A 16,755-nucleotide genomic window follows, 5' to 3' on the forward strand; every position below is an offset into this window, starting at 1 on the left:
GCATCACCATGAACACGTAGCACTATAATTACTGTTCCCCTCACTTTCAGTCACTCCTTAGCTAGAGAAACAGGACATTGTTCCGCAGCCTTCCCAACATAATGAACTTGAGACAACTGGAAGCTGTCATGTTAAAATGGGAAAAAGGGAGGAAAAACAACCCACCAAACTTAGTCCTGGTGGAAACCTTAAGTAATGCTAGTTGGGAAGGGCAGTGCGCTCCTAAGGTCCTGGTAAAATAGCAAGTTGATCGTTATGCTCTGGGTTACATGGTCCAGCCCACATGCACTCAAGTCGGGTGCTCGTGAACCATCTCACGCCCGGGTTCGTTGGAACACAAAGCTTATATGTGTGGAAAAGTACGGCTCCTCGTTTCTGTTGGAATTTTCCAGTTGAGCCATTTGTTGCAGTAAAAAGCATCTCATGAAGCAATCCTGGGGGGACTGGGAGAAAAAGAATCTAGGAAACTCCCCAGATTCGCCTCGCCTCCATGTCACTTCCCTCAGTATTCCAGGTCAGCCGCTGGAGCTGGTGATTTGGACATGCCGGTCACTGAGAGGTCCCCGCCTTCAGAAGCAACAGGCTGGCTGCTGTTATTACTGATTGTTGCATTTCCCGGGATCATAGATCTGATTCAGGATGTCCTCAAGTCACCCCTAGAATGGTGGTCTCAGCCTAGAGGCCAGCAGGCTCCTGGCAAACACCGAGGGTTGATGTGACAGTGTGGAAAGGACTTTTTTTTTTTTTTTTTTTTAACCGCTTCAGTAGTTTCCATCCCCTGTGCTTTTGCAGTCTCTGCTAGGTTTACCGCCATTTTAGCTTTGCTGACATAGCTGCAGTGGTTACTTCGAGGCGAGTCACTTACTCTAATAGAACTGGTTGCCACCACAGAGTACTGTGCTGAGATGAATGGCATAAACATCTCCGCTCTGTCTCGAGGTTGACGTGGCAGCGTGAGATCGTTATCTTCCCTCCATCAGTCCCGCCAGCTTCCCCGGCTAACTTGATCGTTCTCTGCCTTCACAGTTCCCACCGACTACAGCTATTTGCCCGAGAGCAGTTTTATTAGAGCGGCCGTGGGCTTCTTCGTTACAGGAGGGAAGAAAGGCAAGTGAGCATGTTCCCTGAATTTCACCATTCTTCCTGCGCATTAGGTTTGTGTGCCGGAAGCTTGCTCCTGTAGGATTAAACCATAATCAATTTGAAGGAGTGACTGTTTTCCTTCTGCTCGACCATCTTTGTGACAGAAATGACCACGAGGCCAACAACCATAAGTGGTACATAAACATACACGCTGTGTCGTCTCTTGGAATCATTGTATTTGACCTTGGTGGTTGGGGGTGGGCGTCAGGGGGATCTGTGAAGACCTTGATCTTTCATTTGACCTTTTCAAAAAGTATGAGCACACATTTCTTTTTCTTGTCAATGTTGAGCGGGTGTGACCATAAAAGAGAAAAAACACAGCTGGGATCTAACTTGGAAGTAAGTCTTCTCCCTGATCGCTCTCTGTTGTTGGAATCACTGACTGTCGTTGTTAATTTTAGCTTGTGTTCTTTTTCTCTGCAAACATTTGTCCCTGTGGGATTCTTTGTTGCTGCCACCACCCACATTAGAGCACAAGCAACCTGAAGACAGAGATTGAATTGCCTTTCGTTTTTTGTTTTTTTTTTAAGATTTTATTTATTTATTTGACAGAGAGACACACAACGAGAGAGGGAACACAAGCAGGGGGAGTGGGAGAGGGAGAAGCAGGCTTCCCGCTGAGCAGGGAGCCCAACGTGGGGCTCCATCCCAGGACCCGGGAATCATGACCTGAGCCGAAGGCAGATGCTTAATGACTGAGCCACCCAGGCGCCCTGCCTTTCGTTTTTAACTAGAGTCTGAGTAATGCCATATAAGTCTTTAAATAAATGCTCTCTACTGATATATATCAACTCTTCAGAGATGTGAGGGCAAAATGTATCCTCCTTGAGAATTTCATAGCTCAGGACATAGTTTCACTCATATAATATTCTTTCATTGATATTTGCTGGTTTCTTTCTTGCCTGGCCTGGTTAGATCCATCTGGGCAAATCCAGTGCCTGTATTATGATAAGACCATCCCAATTTTGGGGGGGGGGGTTTAAACAAATTAAACTGAAGAAATCTGGAGGAAGCGGGTTTGATTAATGAAGGTCGTAAAAGAGTAAAATCTTACTGTTGGAAGGGATGTTAAAGGTCATGTCATCTGCAGCTTCCGGATTATAAACTAGTTTCAGAGTTTGGAGATGAATTCCTTCAGTTCCTAGAGTTCTCGAAACTGTAGTATTATTTTAGGGTCATGAGTTAGCATGGCTGCTTTTACATACCCTTAGTAAAAAATTGATATATACTTAATGTCATTGTTGTACATAAAATATTTATATATAAACATGTAATATATTACCTGTAATATAGAGTTAATTGTTTATATTGTCCTAAATTAAGTCTATTTATAATAGTGTCATAATAGAGATGTCTTCATTAGTAAGAAATTGAATACTTACTGAAGGAGCTTCTAAAATTTCCATAGCCAAGATAATCTTAGGAATATATATTTTTGCTCCTTTTTTTTTTTTTAATTTGCTCATTGATATCTTACAGAAGTTTTAAATGACACTAATGTGAGCTATTTCCATGAGAAGTAAAATAAAAATTCTTCAGACAAAATGAGAGATATTCTTTGTTTTCCAGGGAATAAAATGTAATGTTGACTCCCCAGATCCCTATTTCTTGACAGACATGAATTTTCTCTGAATCCTGTGGGAAATTCTTGGTTAAACATAACATTTTTATGATTACACAGTCACGGCACAACAGGAGATGTTCTGCTCTAAAATTGAAAAATCAGGTAGAACTGGCCTCAGTGATGCTATTTGCAATCTCACTGGAAGCTATTTTAAGACAGATAAATGAAGTATTAAAAATGCCATATCACCAATCAGATTTTTGGCATTTTCAGGTTGTGGGAGAGGGCTGCCTTCTTGTCAGGTTTGCTGACTAGATTCAGAGGAAAATCTATTCAGCCTTACACATTACTAATGATGACCCCAAAGGAGTGGGGGCCGTGGGAGGCTGACCTCCGCCTCCAAAGCCCATTTACAAAAACAAAACCAGACCCTGCTCTATGGGTCTAAATGGGATGGCCAAATGCGGAGGTGTGCATGCAAACGAGTGTTTTCTTCTTCAACATGCCCAGCTCATTTGAATTTTAATAACTCCCTTCTGAAGCAGCTTTTGAGTTTAAATGTCTGGATGTCACTCACTAGAGCCTAGTGGGGCAGCCGACAGGAAGGATGACGACGTTGGTGAGCTCTTTTGAGGAAGAAATGGCCTTAGAGAATAAAAATCATGCGTGGCAGAGGCAGGAGAAAGGAGACTTTAGGGGCGTATGGCTTCGTTGCTTCTGTGTGCTGTTTCATAACTCAGGAGAGCAAGACAGATGTAGTGAGTTCTCCCTGCCCCACATGTACATGGGGACGAGATAGGGCATCGTCGGTTTTAGCCAGTCAGATGTGATAGTGAGCACATGACTCTCGTGTCTAATAATGCTTCGGGCTTTTCTCCCTTGGGTCCTCATTTTAATATTCGTATGATAGAACACACAAGATGTTCATAACATCCATTCCTTCACACAGGCCTCCAATGGAAAACCCAACAGATGAAAATCTTTCTAGTTTTTAAAGACTTCAGTTAACAGTTTTGAATATAACTGTTTTTTTACTCTGCCCCATGACATTCTCTTTCCATCCCTGATAACCATGACCTGTTCTGGCAGATGCCATCATCATCATCACCATCGTCATTATTTATTCCTGTGGACATTTCTTCACGCTGCTAGGTTTTAAAATGTGCTCAGAATCTGTTTCTGCCTATCATGGAATTATTTCTTTCCCCTGAAGGAACCCTCAGTTTTGACTCTTATTTTTGCTTCTTTTCTGTTCATTTATTCGTTTTTCTGATCTTTGTTTTTTCTCAACCTCATAGCCATATTCAGATTTCATCAAGATTATATCTGTTTCTTTCATAAAACATTTAAAGTGGATTAAAAGCACTTAATAAAAGTAATGGTTCATTTTTGGTGCTAACACCAGGTATTTCTACCTAATGATTTAGGATTATTTTTTCTTACTCTGTTGCCAGGGAATGTGACTAGCTTCCTAAGCTTGTGCTTTTCTATTAAGCTTTGAAGTTCACAGTAAGAAGTATTATTTGAAGAAAGTATATTTAAATCCTCGTAATAAAATCTTTATGAATAGCATTTCCTTTTTGATACAAATTAATGGGTCAGTGATCTGTGTGCATAAGTGCCAGACTCTTGTATAAACTGTAGGTAGCTATATTCTCAATTGGTCGTTTTGGACTCTTAGCATGAGATATATTTATTGATGAGTCTAGTCAAAGGAGCAGGATTAGTGAAGTCTGAGTATAGAATAAATGATACGGGAAAGCTGTCCTATTTTTCTGGTGAAATTATGGAGTCGGTTGCCGATATTATGTTCAAGTATTTTAATTCAGTAATAGTTTACCTATACAAAGCTTTTGACAAGTATTATTAGAAATGATTGCTTGTGTATAACACTGAGTTCCAAAATGGTTTAAATCTCCTATAATCTCACCACCCAGAGACAGCCACAATAGATATTCCAGCATAGGCTCTTCTAGATGTGTGTGTGTTAGATGATATTGAATCATAAAATTTATTTTGTTGCCTGATTTTTGGAAATTTAACAACTTTTCATGTAAGTGGACATAATCACCACTCATCTCCTCCAAAGAAGAGGTTTGGGGGAAAGGACAAAAAGAATCCTTGCATCGCTTTCTACACATCTGTTAATGGGATATGTTTTGGGAGTCTTTGATTGCTGTTTTTGGTTGTAAATACCATGAAAAATATTTGAAAGGAAAAAAGTCACCAGTTATCCCATGACTTTCTAACTGCTATTACCATTTTTGAATTTTCTTTTTAATTTGTCACTTTTATGCACATGCAATTTTTAACGTATTTCCAAGTATACACATACTTTGAATCTTTTAACTTATTAATATTTCCCTACCTTTCATTGTATCTCCATGGTTATCATTTTTAAATGACTGTAGAATATTCCATCAAGTTGATGGATCACAATTAATTTAGCCATTTTTCTATTGGTCATTTAAAAAATTTCCATTATGGGGGCACCTGAGTGGCTCAGTTGGTTAAGCTGCTCCCTTTGGCTCGGGTCATGATCCGAGGGTCCTGGGATCGAGTCCCATGTCGGGCACCCTGCTCAGCAAGGAACCTGCTTCTCCCTCTCCCTCTGTCTCTCGGCTTGTGCTCTCACTCTCTCTCTCTCTCTCTCTCAAATAAATAAATAAAATATTTTTTAAAAAAATAAAAAATTTCCATTATCAAGAACATCTTTATGCAAGTAGCTTTTGCTTTTCTGCATATAGGTTTCCTTAAGATACATTCTCAGCAATTTATTAGTGGGCAAGAGGATTTGGTGACTCTGGGGATGGCTTGGCCTCACTGTTCTTCAAAAGCATTGTACCAGGTTTGGGTACCTCAGCCCTGAATACATGTGCGAAGCAGTATATCATAGAGGTAAGAGGCATGCGAGTCAGGCTGCTGGTGTTCACAGCCCACTACCACCAAAGGCAGGCTATGTAATTTCAGACAAGCTGCTTAAGTCCCAAAGCCCCAATTGCTTCTGTAAAGTAGAGAAAATAATTGAATCTTCTTTATAGAGTTTTTTTTTTTTTTTTAAAGATTCATTTGAGATACAGAGAGAGAGAGAGAAAGCATGAGCAGGGGGAGAGGCAGAGGGAGAGGGAGAAGCAGGTTCCCCGCTGAGCCAGGAGCCGGATGTGGGGTTCGATCCCACGACCCTGGGATTGTGACCTGAGCCAAAGGCAGATGCTTAACCATCTGAGCCACCCCAGGCACCTCTTTAGTATGAGTTTATGAATCACTTTATGTAACAGTGCTTAGAAAACAAAATAAGAAACCTTTCTAGCTATATTATAAAGCAGACCAACATATAGATAAACAGACGATTACAATAAAAATCCATCAGGAATAAAATGATACCTTAACACTGCTTTAATTTACATTTCGTTGCCAGAAGGAATGAACATTTTTGCATGTATTTACTATTCGAGAAGTTTATTTTAAATTAAATTTTCGGTCACTTCTTTTTAAAAATTGACCGCCCCACCACCACTTTTGTTTTGAAGTGAACTCTACACCCAAAGTGGGGCTGTGGGGCGAGATCAAGAGTCGCATCCTCTACAGACTGAGCCAGACAGGCACCCCCAAAATTTGTACTTTTTTTCTCTTACTTTTTGTTTTGAAATAATTCCAAACTTATAAAAAAGTGAAAACAGCCAGAGAACCCTATTCAGGTTTCACTGACTGTCCGAACGGTGTCTTTAACAGAGAAAGAATTTAATCCAGAATGTTACGCTGTGCTGTCCTGTCTCTTCAGTCTCCTTCAATCTGGAACAGTTCCTCAGTCATTCTTTATCTTTCAAGACTTGAACATGCTTTTTTGTTCTTTGTTTTTTGTTTTTTTGTTTTTTTGTGTGTGGGTTTTTTGTTTTTGTTTGTTTTGAGAGAGGGTGCTACGTGGGGGGAGGGAGAGCAGAGGGAAAGAGAGAATCTTTTTTTTTTTAAAGATTTATTTTTTTTATTTTAGAGGGAGAGAGAAGAGAGTGTAAGGGGGTGGGACAGAGGGAGAGAGAGAGAGAGAGAATCCTCAAGCAGGAGCAGGGAGCCGGGCATGGAGCTTGATCCCAGGACCCTGAGATCATGACCTGAGCAGAAATCAGGAGTCAGATGTTCAACCAGCTGAGCCACCCAGGTGCCCTGTGGGAAAGAGAGAATCTTAACCAGGCTCCACACTCAGCATGGAGCCTGATGTGGGGCTTGATCTCACCACCCTGAGATCACGACCTGAGCAGAAATCGAGAGTTGGACACCTAACTGACTGAGCCACCCCAGGTGCCCCCAGACTTGAACATGTTTTAAGAAGCCAGTTATTTTATAGAACAGGTTTCTAGTTGGACTTGCCGGTTTGCCTGCTATTGTTCATGTGGGAGGCAAGTCAGTCATCGTCGGCAGGACTAGCACAGACTGGGACAAGACTCCTCTTGTGGCATCCCAACAGGTGGCACATGGTGTGTCTCTCCCTCCACCAGTGATGTTAATTTCGATCTCTTTCTTGGCCAAGCTGATACCTTCCAGGCCTCTCCACTGTAAAGTTCTCTTTTCCCTTTATCGTCAGTAAATATTCTGTGTGGAGGTATTTTGAGACTTCATGATTATCCAGTTTTGCAGCCTAAGTTTTGCCCATTAGTTTCAGTATCCATGAATGTTTTCTTGCCTGAACTGGTTATTACTATGATGATTCTTAAAGGTGATGATTCAAAAGGTGATTCTTCCGTTATTCCATTTACGTTTCTCAGTAGGCATTCTATCGTACAGGAGACCTGCCTTTTCCTTCCAAGCTCCCTCTCACGCTCTTCTGGTATGGACCACAAAAATTTTATTTCATTTAACTATTTGTTATTCAGTTATTCATTATTTCAATCTTCATATTGTTCCGTATTTGATCAGTGAGAACCTCTTTAAATTGGCTTTGTGTCCTTTTGACAAAACCCCATCATTCTGTGAGTGTGTTGTTTCCTTGTGGCCCAAGAAGATGTTCTAGGCTCATCTCGTATTATCCTCAGCTCTGTAACAGCCAGGTAGCTCAGGTTCCTTTTAGTGGGGAGTGATGCTTAGAAGCCAAGATCTGGGTACAAATTCTCCTTGTTCCTGGGGTGATCATTGCTCCCAGGCTCTTTCAGTGAACAGTTGTTAGGAAATAGACACACACACCCTCTCTCTCTCATGTCTATATTCATTTCTGTATCTAGCTATATATATTGGAAGCCATGAATTTATACCAGTATCTCCAATTCCATTTCAACACCACAGGGTCCATTGTATTTTTTTCCCCTCTTTTCATATTTGTAAACTTTCTTCTCTGACAGGGAGAAACCCGGCTTCCTTTTTCTCCATATATCTGCTCATTTGTGGAGTCCCTGTATTCGAACAGTCTGCTGTCCCCACTGGGCCACAGCCCTGCAGAAGCCGCCTTCCTCTCTCAGGTCCTGATCCTCGAGGGGCAGCCACCCTGCTTGGCAGCCTTCCTGGTGCAAAGGGGCCCGGGGATGTTTTTGTTCCGGATAATTCTGAATGTTGTTGAAGTACTTCTACAGAACATCCCACCAAGTCTCAGGATCTGACTGCCTCTCAGAATCTTCAACTGTTTCCAACTACCGTCTGGATTTTAAGAGTAGATTCTGGCAGGGGGGCGAAGCATCTCCTCGTCTCCACAACCAAACCATGTTGTCATTATCTCTACCTGGGTTTTCTAAGGACTTTGTCTAGAAAAATCCTAGGGACCCTTTCCATCTTGGTTAAAACATCCTTTCCTCAGTCAGTGTTTCGAGACGAGTTCGGATTTCTTATGTTAAATTTTCCGATGTGTTTTTCATAGTACTTGACATGGGAGTAGTTATTGTCTTAATTATTTCTGGCTCTTTGTTTAAAGTCTGTCTTTCCCATTAGACTGTAATTTCCTCAAGGGCAGGAAGAACATAGGTGTCTTATCCTAAATGCTTTGAGAACAGAGTACTTGGCATTTAATAGTTTTCAAATAAAGACATGTCCACGCTACGCGAGCAACATGCTCGTGATGGGGAGTAGATATAGCGCTGGCTGTCAGCCTACCGCTTGTTACCAGACTTTTACTGGAGGGGTTACACATGTGCGTTGTGGCATGAGATGTGATCCTCTGTGTAACTAAAGTATGTGTGATAATGGGTCCTGTTGTAATGCATTATGTTCGGATATGCCATTTATATCAAGGTTCTTTGAGGCTGTCAACTGGATGAGAGATTTAAAGCAACTTTGTATCTGGATTTTAAAACATCTGGATCCTATTAACAAATACTGTTAGGCTTTCTCAGTTCCAAAGCCATTGTCTATAAAGCATTCCAGTATTGCTTTTTATCTAAGGCACTTGCTTGAAAGAAAGCACTGCAAGAAGGGAGCTAATCATTCCCGTTGCTTAGATTTGGATTCCTGTGTCCAGTGCTGAAGATCTCTGGGGAAGGAACCACATGACTTCATTCTCCCATTTGGGGGCTCCCTCTCTTTGCATTCCCCCTCCTCACACCCAACCACCACGTGCGTGGAACTGCCAAGTATTTTCTCCATTCCTAACAGTTACTATAATTCCTTTCATTCCAGTTAGTGTCAGAATTCATTCCCTGCAAATACAGCGGAAAATTTTGTGTGATTCTAGTTACGCTACTCAGTACTGATGCTCTGGCCTTTTTTAAAAGGCGAAGATTTATTGTGTCATAGCGCTTACTTGATTTTCAGTCCTATGTTCCCTGTTACAAGGTCTTGTTTCTGACACTTGTTTGGACATCAGGTTAATTCTAAAGAGTATAGAAGGAAGGTGCCAAGTGTGTAGCAAAGTGCAGTTATGTATAGTGCAAGTTATTGGTACAAGAGCTTGTGTAAGCAATAAAATGTGTGTGTGTGTGTGTGTGTGTGTGTGTGTGTGAGTGTGTGTGAGAAATGGTCATATTTTGCACTGGGTCCTGGTATTAGAAGACAGGGTGAATGTCTTTCCTGATTCCCTAGATCTCTGGAAACTGCAAAAATTCTGTAGTAAGTTCTGTAGAAGGACCTGGAATAAAATTTTATGTAATTTTGAAAACACTTGATCTGAGAAAAAAAATTTAAAGGAACCTGCTTATGAATTAATGATTTCCAGTATAAAACTGGATTCATGCCCTTAATAGGAGAGAAAAGCAGTTCTATGTACAGATTTTTGTATACTGTCTGCCAGTTCATCAGGCCATTTCTGAGAATCACATTCCAAAATGACCCCAAAAATGCAGCTTAATTTTTCTGTGTGTGAAATCAGAGACTCTAACCTGCTGCCCACATGGTATAGGGACAGTTGCTCCATGTGTGTAATCAGGATGGAGTTCTATGAATAGCCAACAAGTTAATTCCTAGCACAGCACTTTAAATTTTATCACACCTGATTTTTCCTTGTCCATGTGTCTGTCCTCTCACGAGAATATAAGTTCCATTAGCAAAGGAACCTGTCTGTCTTGTTGAACACTCTTGTTCATGTCTGGAACAGTGCATGGTACCTACTAGATGGTGACTGAATGAATGAATTTTTTTTTTATGAATATGTTTACTTTCTCTGGTCAGAAAATCTTCTCTTTGTAATAGCAGTGGTAAATTCCCTGATAATACTTCCTGCGCCCCTAGTATTACATCTTCAGATGGAATAGAAATAAAGCTTCAGTTATTGGTAGCATAGCCTAGAAGGGTGGCAGATGTGTTGAACTTTTAACATTTTCAAAAAGCGAAAAAGCGCTTGTTGGAGGGGAGAGAAACATCACTGGAAGGTACACTGTTAGTTTTCCAAGTTGGCAGGGGCAAGGGTAAGGAGGTAGGTTAGTTGGTGACTAGCCTAAGGAAACATGCTGATTTGGGGGGTCATGATCCCAGGGTCCTAGGATCCAGGCCCACTTCGGCTCCCTACTCAGTGGGGAGTCTGCTTCTCCCTCTGCCTCTGCCCCTTCTCCCACTCATACTCTCTCTCTGTATATATATATCAAATAAATAAAATTTTTTAAAAAAGAAAACATGCTGATTTTTGAGATGGCTCTAGTTGGAAATAAGAACGTAAAATATCAGGAAAGGCCTGGATGAGAAGTGTGGATTTACTCAGCGTCAGTATATGAATGGGGAATCTGCTTCTCCCTCTGCCCCTCCCCCACTCGTGCTCTCCTTCTCTCTCTCTCTCTCTCTCTCTCTCTCCCTCCCTCCCCCCCCCTCCCCCCCTCCCTCCCCCCCCCCCCCCCCCCCGAAGGAGAAGCAGACTACCCTGCAGAGCAGGAAGCCCAACATGGGGCTTGATCCCAGGACCCTGAGATCATGAACTGAGCCAAAAGCAGATGCTTAACCAACTGAGCCCCCCAGGTGCCCCTTGTTTTAACCATTTTAAAGTGGTCAGTGGCATTTAGTGGATTCACAGTGTTGTGCAACCATCACCACTATGTAGTTCCAGAATATTTTCAGCACCCCAAAAGGAAACCTTGTACCCATTGAGCTGGTGGTTCCCCGTTTCCCCCCAGCCCCTAGCAACCATGAATCTGCCTTCTGTCTCTGTGGTATGCTTGTTCTGTATGCTTTATTTAAATGAAATCGTACACTGTATGGCATTTTGTGACCAGCTTCTTTCACTTTGCATAATGTTTTCAGGGTTCACCCATGTTCTAGTAAGTATCAGAATTCCATTCCTCTTTACAGCCAAGTAATAGTCCAGTGTGTGGATATACACTTGATTTATTCATTCATCAGTTGATGGACATTAGGGTTGTTTCTGCCTTTTGGCTATTATGAATAATGCTGCTATGAAGATTTGTGTACAAGTCTTTGTTTAAACACCTGTTTTCAGTTCTTTTGGACACATATGAGTGGAATTGCTGGGTCATACTGTAATGCTGTGTCATTTTTCAAGATGCTGCCAAACTGTTTTTCCACAGGGGCCATAGCATTTTATATTCCTACCAGCAATGTATGAGGGTTCCAATTTCTCTACATCCTTGCCAACAGTTGTTCTTTTCCATTATTATTATTAGTTTATTACTGTTGTTTAATCCTGTTGAGTGTGAAGTGCTATCATTTGGTTTTGATTTGACTTTCCATAGTAACTAACGGTGTTGAGCATCTTTTCAGGTACTTGTTGGCCATTTGTAGTATCTCTTCTTGGCAGAATTATCTGTTCAGGTCCTTGGACCATTTTAAAAATTAGAATGTCTTTTTGTTGTTGAGTTATAAGAGTTCTTTGTATATTCTGGAGAGTAGACCCTTATCAGATATACAGCTTGGAAATATTTTCTTGTATTCTTAGTTTGTCTTTTCACTTTGTTGGTAATACCTTCGATGCACAGAAGTTTTTAACTTCGACAACTCCAATATGTCTGTTTTTTCTCTTGTTGCTTACATTTTTGGCATCGTGTCTAAGAATCCATTGCCAAATCAGAGTCCATGAAGATTTACCCCTATGTTTTCTTCTGTTTTATGATTTAATTCCTTTTGTTTATTTATTTACTTTTTATTTTTTAAAGATTTTATTTATTTGACAGAGACATAGCAAGAGAGGGAACGCAAGCAGGGGGAGTGGGAGAGGGAGAAGCAGGCTTCCCGTGGAGCAGGGAGCCCGATGCGGGGCTCGATCCCAGGACCTGGGACCATGACCTGAGCAGAAAGCAGACGCTTAACAACTGAGCCACCCAGATGCCCAGGCCATTGAAATTTTGATAGGGATTATGCCGAATCTATAGATAGTTTTGGATAGTGTTGTCATCTTTATGGTATTAAGTATTCCAATCCGTGAACATAAGATGTCTTTCTGTTTATTTAGATCTTTAATTTCTTTCAGCAGTGTTTGTCCTTTTCAGTATATTATATGTCTCTTTCACCTGAGTTAAATTTATTCCCAGGTATTTTCTTCTTTTGAATACCAGTGTATGGAATTGTTTCCTAATTTCCTTTTCAGATTAATCATTGCTGGGATATAAAAACACATCTAAATTTTGTGTGTTCATCTTACACCCTGCAACTTCACTGAACTATTTTTTTTATATCTAGAATCATGTCATCTGCAAATAGAGGTAGTTTTACTTCTTTCCAATTTCAATTTCTTTTCTTTTTCTTGCCTACTGGCTCTGGCTAGAATGTGCAATACAAAAGGGTGAAAGTGGGCATTCTTGTCTTGTTTTTTATTGTAAAGGAAAAGCTTTTAGTCTTTTACCATTGAATATACTGTTCACTGTGGATTTTTTACAAATGCCCTTCATTGTGTTAAGCTAACACAATGGAAATTCTGTTCCTAATTCCTAATTTTCTGAGTATTTTTATCATGAAAGGATGTTGGATTTTATCAAAAGCTTTATGTGGCAATTGAAATTATCATGTGTTTTTCCCCCTTCATTCTATTAATGTAGTAAATTACATTGACTTATTTCTTAATGTTGAATCTCACCTGCATTCCTAGGATAAATCTGTGTGGTCGTCATGAATAATCCTTTACTATGATGTTAGATTCAGTTTACCAGTGATTTGTTGAGAGCTTTCACATCTATATTCATAACAAATATTGGTCTGAAGTTTTTTGTTTTGTTTTGTTTTTAATTGTGGTGTCTTTGCTTTTGACATCAGGTTAATGCTGGTCTCAAGAATGATTTAAATTATACAGTTGACCTTTGAAAAACATGGGTTTGAAATGCACACGTCCACTTATGTGCTGAATTTTTCCATTAAATACAGTATAGTACTGTAAGTGTATTTTCTCTTTTCCATTGTTTTCTCTTCTGTAGCTTAACATACAAAATATGTATTAATCAACTGTTTATGTTATTGGTAAGGCTTTCAGTCCACAGTAGGCTATTAGTAATTAAGTTTTGGGGGAGGGTCAAAAGTAATGTGCAGATTTTTTACTGCAAAGGGGGTCAGCATCTCTAACCCCATGTTGTTCAAGAATTAACTATATTCCCTCCTCTTCTGTTTTTTTTGAGGGGACGAAATTGAGGATTGATATTAATTCTTCTTTAACCGTTTCATAGAATTCACCAGTGAAATCATCTGGTCCTGGACTTTTCTTTGTTGGGAGGTTTTTGTTTCAATCTCTTTCCTTGTCATAGGACTGTTTGTATTTTCTGTTTATTCTTGACTTAGTTTGAGTTACTTGTGTGTTTCTGGGATTTTGTTCATTTCACCTAGATTATCTAATTTGTTGGTACGTGTTTTCTCAGAGTTTTCTGTCATAACCCTTTTCGTATCTGTCCTTACAGATACAAATCTTTTGGTAGAAATGTCTTCACTTTTATTTCTGATTTTAGTTATTTTCATCTTCCTTCCCAATCAGTATGACTTTTATTTCCTTTTCTTACCTTATTGCATAGGACTTTTTTTTTTGAGAGAGAGAGAGCGCATGATCAGGGGGGAGAGGGGGAGGGAGAAATTAAGCACACTCCATGCTTGGCATGGAGCCTGACAGGGGGCTCAATCTCATGACCTTGAGATCATGGCCTGCTCCGAAATCAAGTGAGATTAACCGATGGAGCCACCCAGTTGCCCCTATTAATTCTGTTTTTAAGTTGATACAGGCCTATACAGATTGTCTTTTTCTTCTTGAGTTTTGGCAGATTGTGTCTTTCAAAAGATTAGTCCGTTTCATTTATGTCGTCAGACTTGTGGGCGTAGAAGTTATTTACACAGAGCCTCTGGCATTTCATCATTATAGTTCAGGTTCTCCTATCCCAGCACTGGTTCCTGCAGTGTGTTCTGCTCACGAGTCTCTGCTCTGGTAAACCATTACACCCTCTATTCATCTATCTGTTCCTCCAGTGATCAGGGCAGCAAATTGCCTTGTGTTCTTCCCTCTGTTGCAGAACCAAGAATTGTTGATTTTTTTAGTCTATTCAGCTTTTCACTTGTTATTAGGATAGAGTGGCGACTTTCGAGCTATTACATGCAGAACTGGAAACCAGAAGTCATTCCTTTTTTTTTTTAATTTTTTTAATTGTAAAAAAAACACAACATAAAATTTACCATCTTAACCATTTTTAAGTATATGATTCAGTAGTGTTACATATATTCACATTGTTGTAAAACCGATCTCCAGATGTTTTTCATCATGCAAAACTGAAACTCTACCCATTACATAATGCCTACCCTTTCTCCCACCCCATTACCCCTGGCAGCCATCATTCTGTTTTCTATTAATTTGACTACTTAAATACCTGATATAAATAGGTATACAACAAAGTATGTCTTGTTGTGACTGTATTATTTCACTCAGCATAGTGTCTTCAAGATTCATTTATGTTGTAGCATATGACAGGATTTCCTTTCCTTTTAATGTTGAATACTATTTCATATGTATATGAAATATCCCTATCTATTGATTGATGTTTGGGTTGCTTCTCCTTCTTGGCCATTGTGAATAGTACTGCTGTGAACAATGGTGTACAAACATCTCTTCAAGATTCTGCTTTCAATTTTTTTGAATATATGCTCAGGAATGGGATTTCTGGGTCATATGGTAGTTCTATTTTAGTTTTTTGAGGAGCCATCATACCATTTCCATAGCAGTTCTACCATTTTATAATCCCACCAACAGTACACAAGGGTTGCAGTTTCTCCACATCTTTACCAACACTTGTTATTTATTTTCTTTTTCTTTCCTTTTTAAAAGAATAGTAGCTGTCCTAATGGATGTGAGGAATTATCTCATTATTGTTTGATTTGCATTTCTCTACTGATTAGTGATGTTGAGCATCTTTTCAAATTATTATTGGTCCTTTGTGTATCATCTCTAGAAAAACTCTACCCCTGCTTCTCCTTCTCCATATGCAGCATTTGCTGATTCTGCTACTCTTCTGCTGATTTAACCTCTGCTTCTCCTCTTTCCCTATGCTTCTCCTTTCTGCAACTGTTTGTCCTTTTGCAGACTGCCCCAACTTCTGCTTCCCTGGCTTCTGCTGGCTTTTCTGCCTCAGCTTCTTCTTCTCCTGTGCTTCTCCTTTCTGCAGTGTTTGTCCTTTTCCAGATTCTGCCCCCACCTCAGCTTCCCTCTGTTCAGTGCCTGCTCATTTTGCTGCCTCTTCTGCCTCAGCTTCTCCCTTTTTCTGTGCTTCTCCTTTCTGCAGCTGCTGTTCCTTTTCCAGATTCTTTGTCCTGACCTCAGCTTCCCTCTGTTCAGTGCCTGCTGATCGTGTTGCCATTCTGCCTCAGCTTCTCCCTTTTCCTGTGCTTCTCCTTTCTGCAGCTGCTGTTCCTTTTCCAGATTCTGTCCCGACCTCAGCTTCCCCCTTGTTCAGTGCCTGCTGCCTCTTCTGCCTCAGCTTCTCCTTTTGTGCTTCTCCTTTCTGCAGCTGCTGTTCCTTTTCCCGATTCTGTCCCCACCTCAGCTTCCCCCTTGTTCAGTCCCTGCTGATTCTGCTGCCTCTTCTGTCTCAGCTTCTCCCTTTGTGCTTCTCCTTTCTGCAGCTGCTGTTCCTTTTCCCGATTCTGTCCCCACCTCAGCTTCCCCCTTGTTCAGTCCCTGCTGATTCTGCTGCCTCTTCTGCCTCAGCTTCTCCCTTTGTGCTTCTCCTTTCTGCAGCTGCTGTTCCCTTTTCAGATTCTGTCCCGACCTCAGCTTCCCCTTGTTCAGTGCCTGCTGATCATGCTGCCTCTTCTGTCTCAGCTTCTTCTTCTCTTACACTTGTCCTTTCTGCAGCTGTTACTCCTTTTGCAGACTCCGCCCCACTTTTGCTTCCTCCTCATTTAGTGTCTGCTGATTCTGCTGCTTATCTGCTGGTCCTGCCCCTGCTTTTCCTTTTCCTACTGATGCTTTTCTTGAGTCTGTTGCTCTTTCTGCTGATACTGATTTCCCTTCTGCCACGTATGTTGATCCAGCTCTTTTGCTTCTCCTTGCTGTTTTACTTTTTTACACATCATTTCTGGCTCCCTTCGAACTTCACTTTTACATGGCCCTCAGTGGCTACTCAAACCCTGACCTTATGGCTCCACTCATAATTGCTCCAGCGTCTCATCATTTCCATTTCAAATTAGCTCCCTCCTGGGGGAAAAAAAAAGAAAGATTATGTTAAAGCTGTAGT

The 16,755-nt window shown here is 40.7% G+C and overlaps 1 protein-coding gene across 5 annotated transcripts in view; it reads left to right on the plus strand.

Moving 5' to 3' along the window:
* Nucleotides 1–16,755, plus strand: part of FOCAD (focadhesin) — a 307,583-nt gene that overhangs the window by 265,088 nt on the left and 25,740 nt on the right. For all 5 annotated transcript variants that reach the window (XM_025887857.2, XM_073880862.1, XM_073880859.1 and 2 more), the window contains one exon: nucleotides 1,027–1,107. In XM_025887857.2, coding sequence (XP_025743642.1) covers nucleotides 1,027–1,107 — 81 coding nt within the window. The remainder of the gene's footprint in view (nucleotides 1–1,026; nucleotides 1,108–16,755) is intronic.

This window comes from Callorhinus ursinus, unplaced genomic scaffold (genome assembly GCF_003265705.2).
Source record: "Callorhinus ursinus isolate GAN/ISIS: 27379988/994484 unplaced genomic scaffold, GSC_fseal_2.0 scaffold39, whole genome shotgun sequence".
NCBI lineage: Eukaryota > Metazoa > Chordata > Mammalia > Carnivora > Otariidae > Callorhinus > Callorhinus ursinus.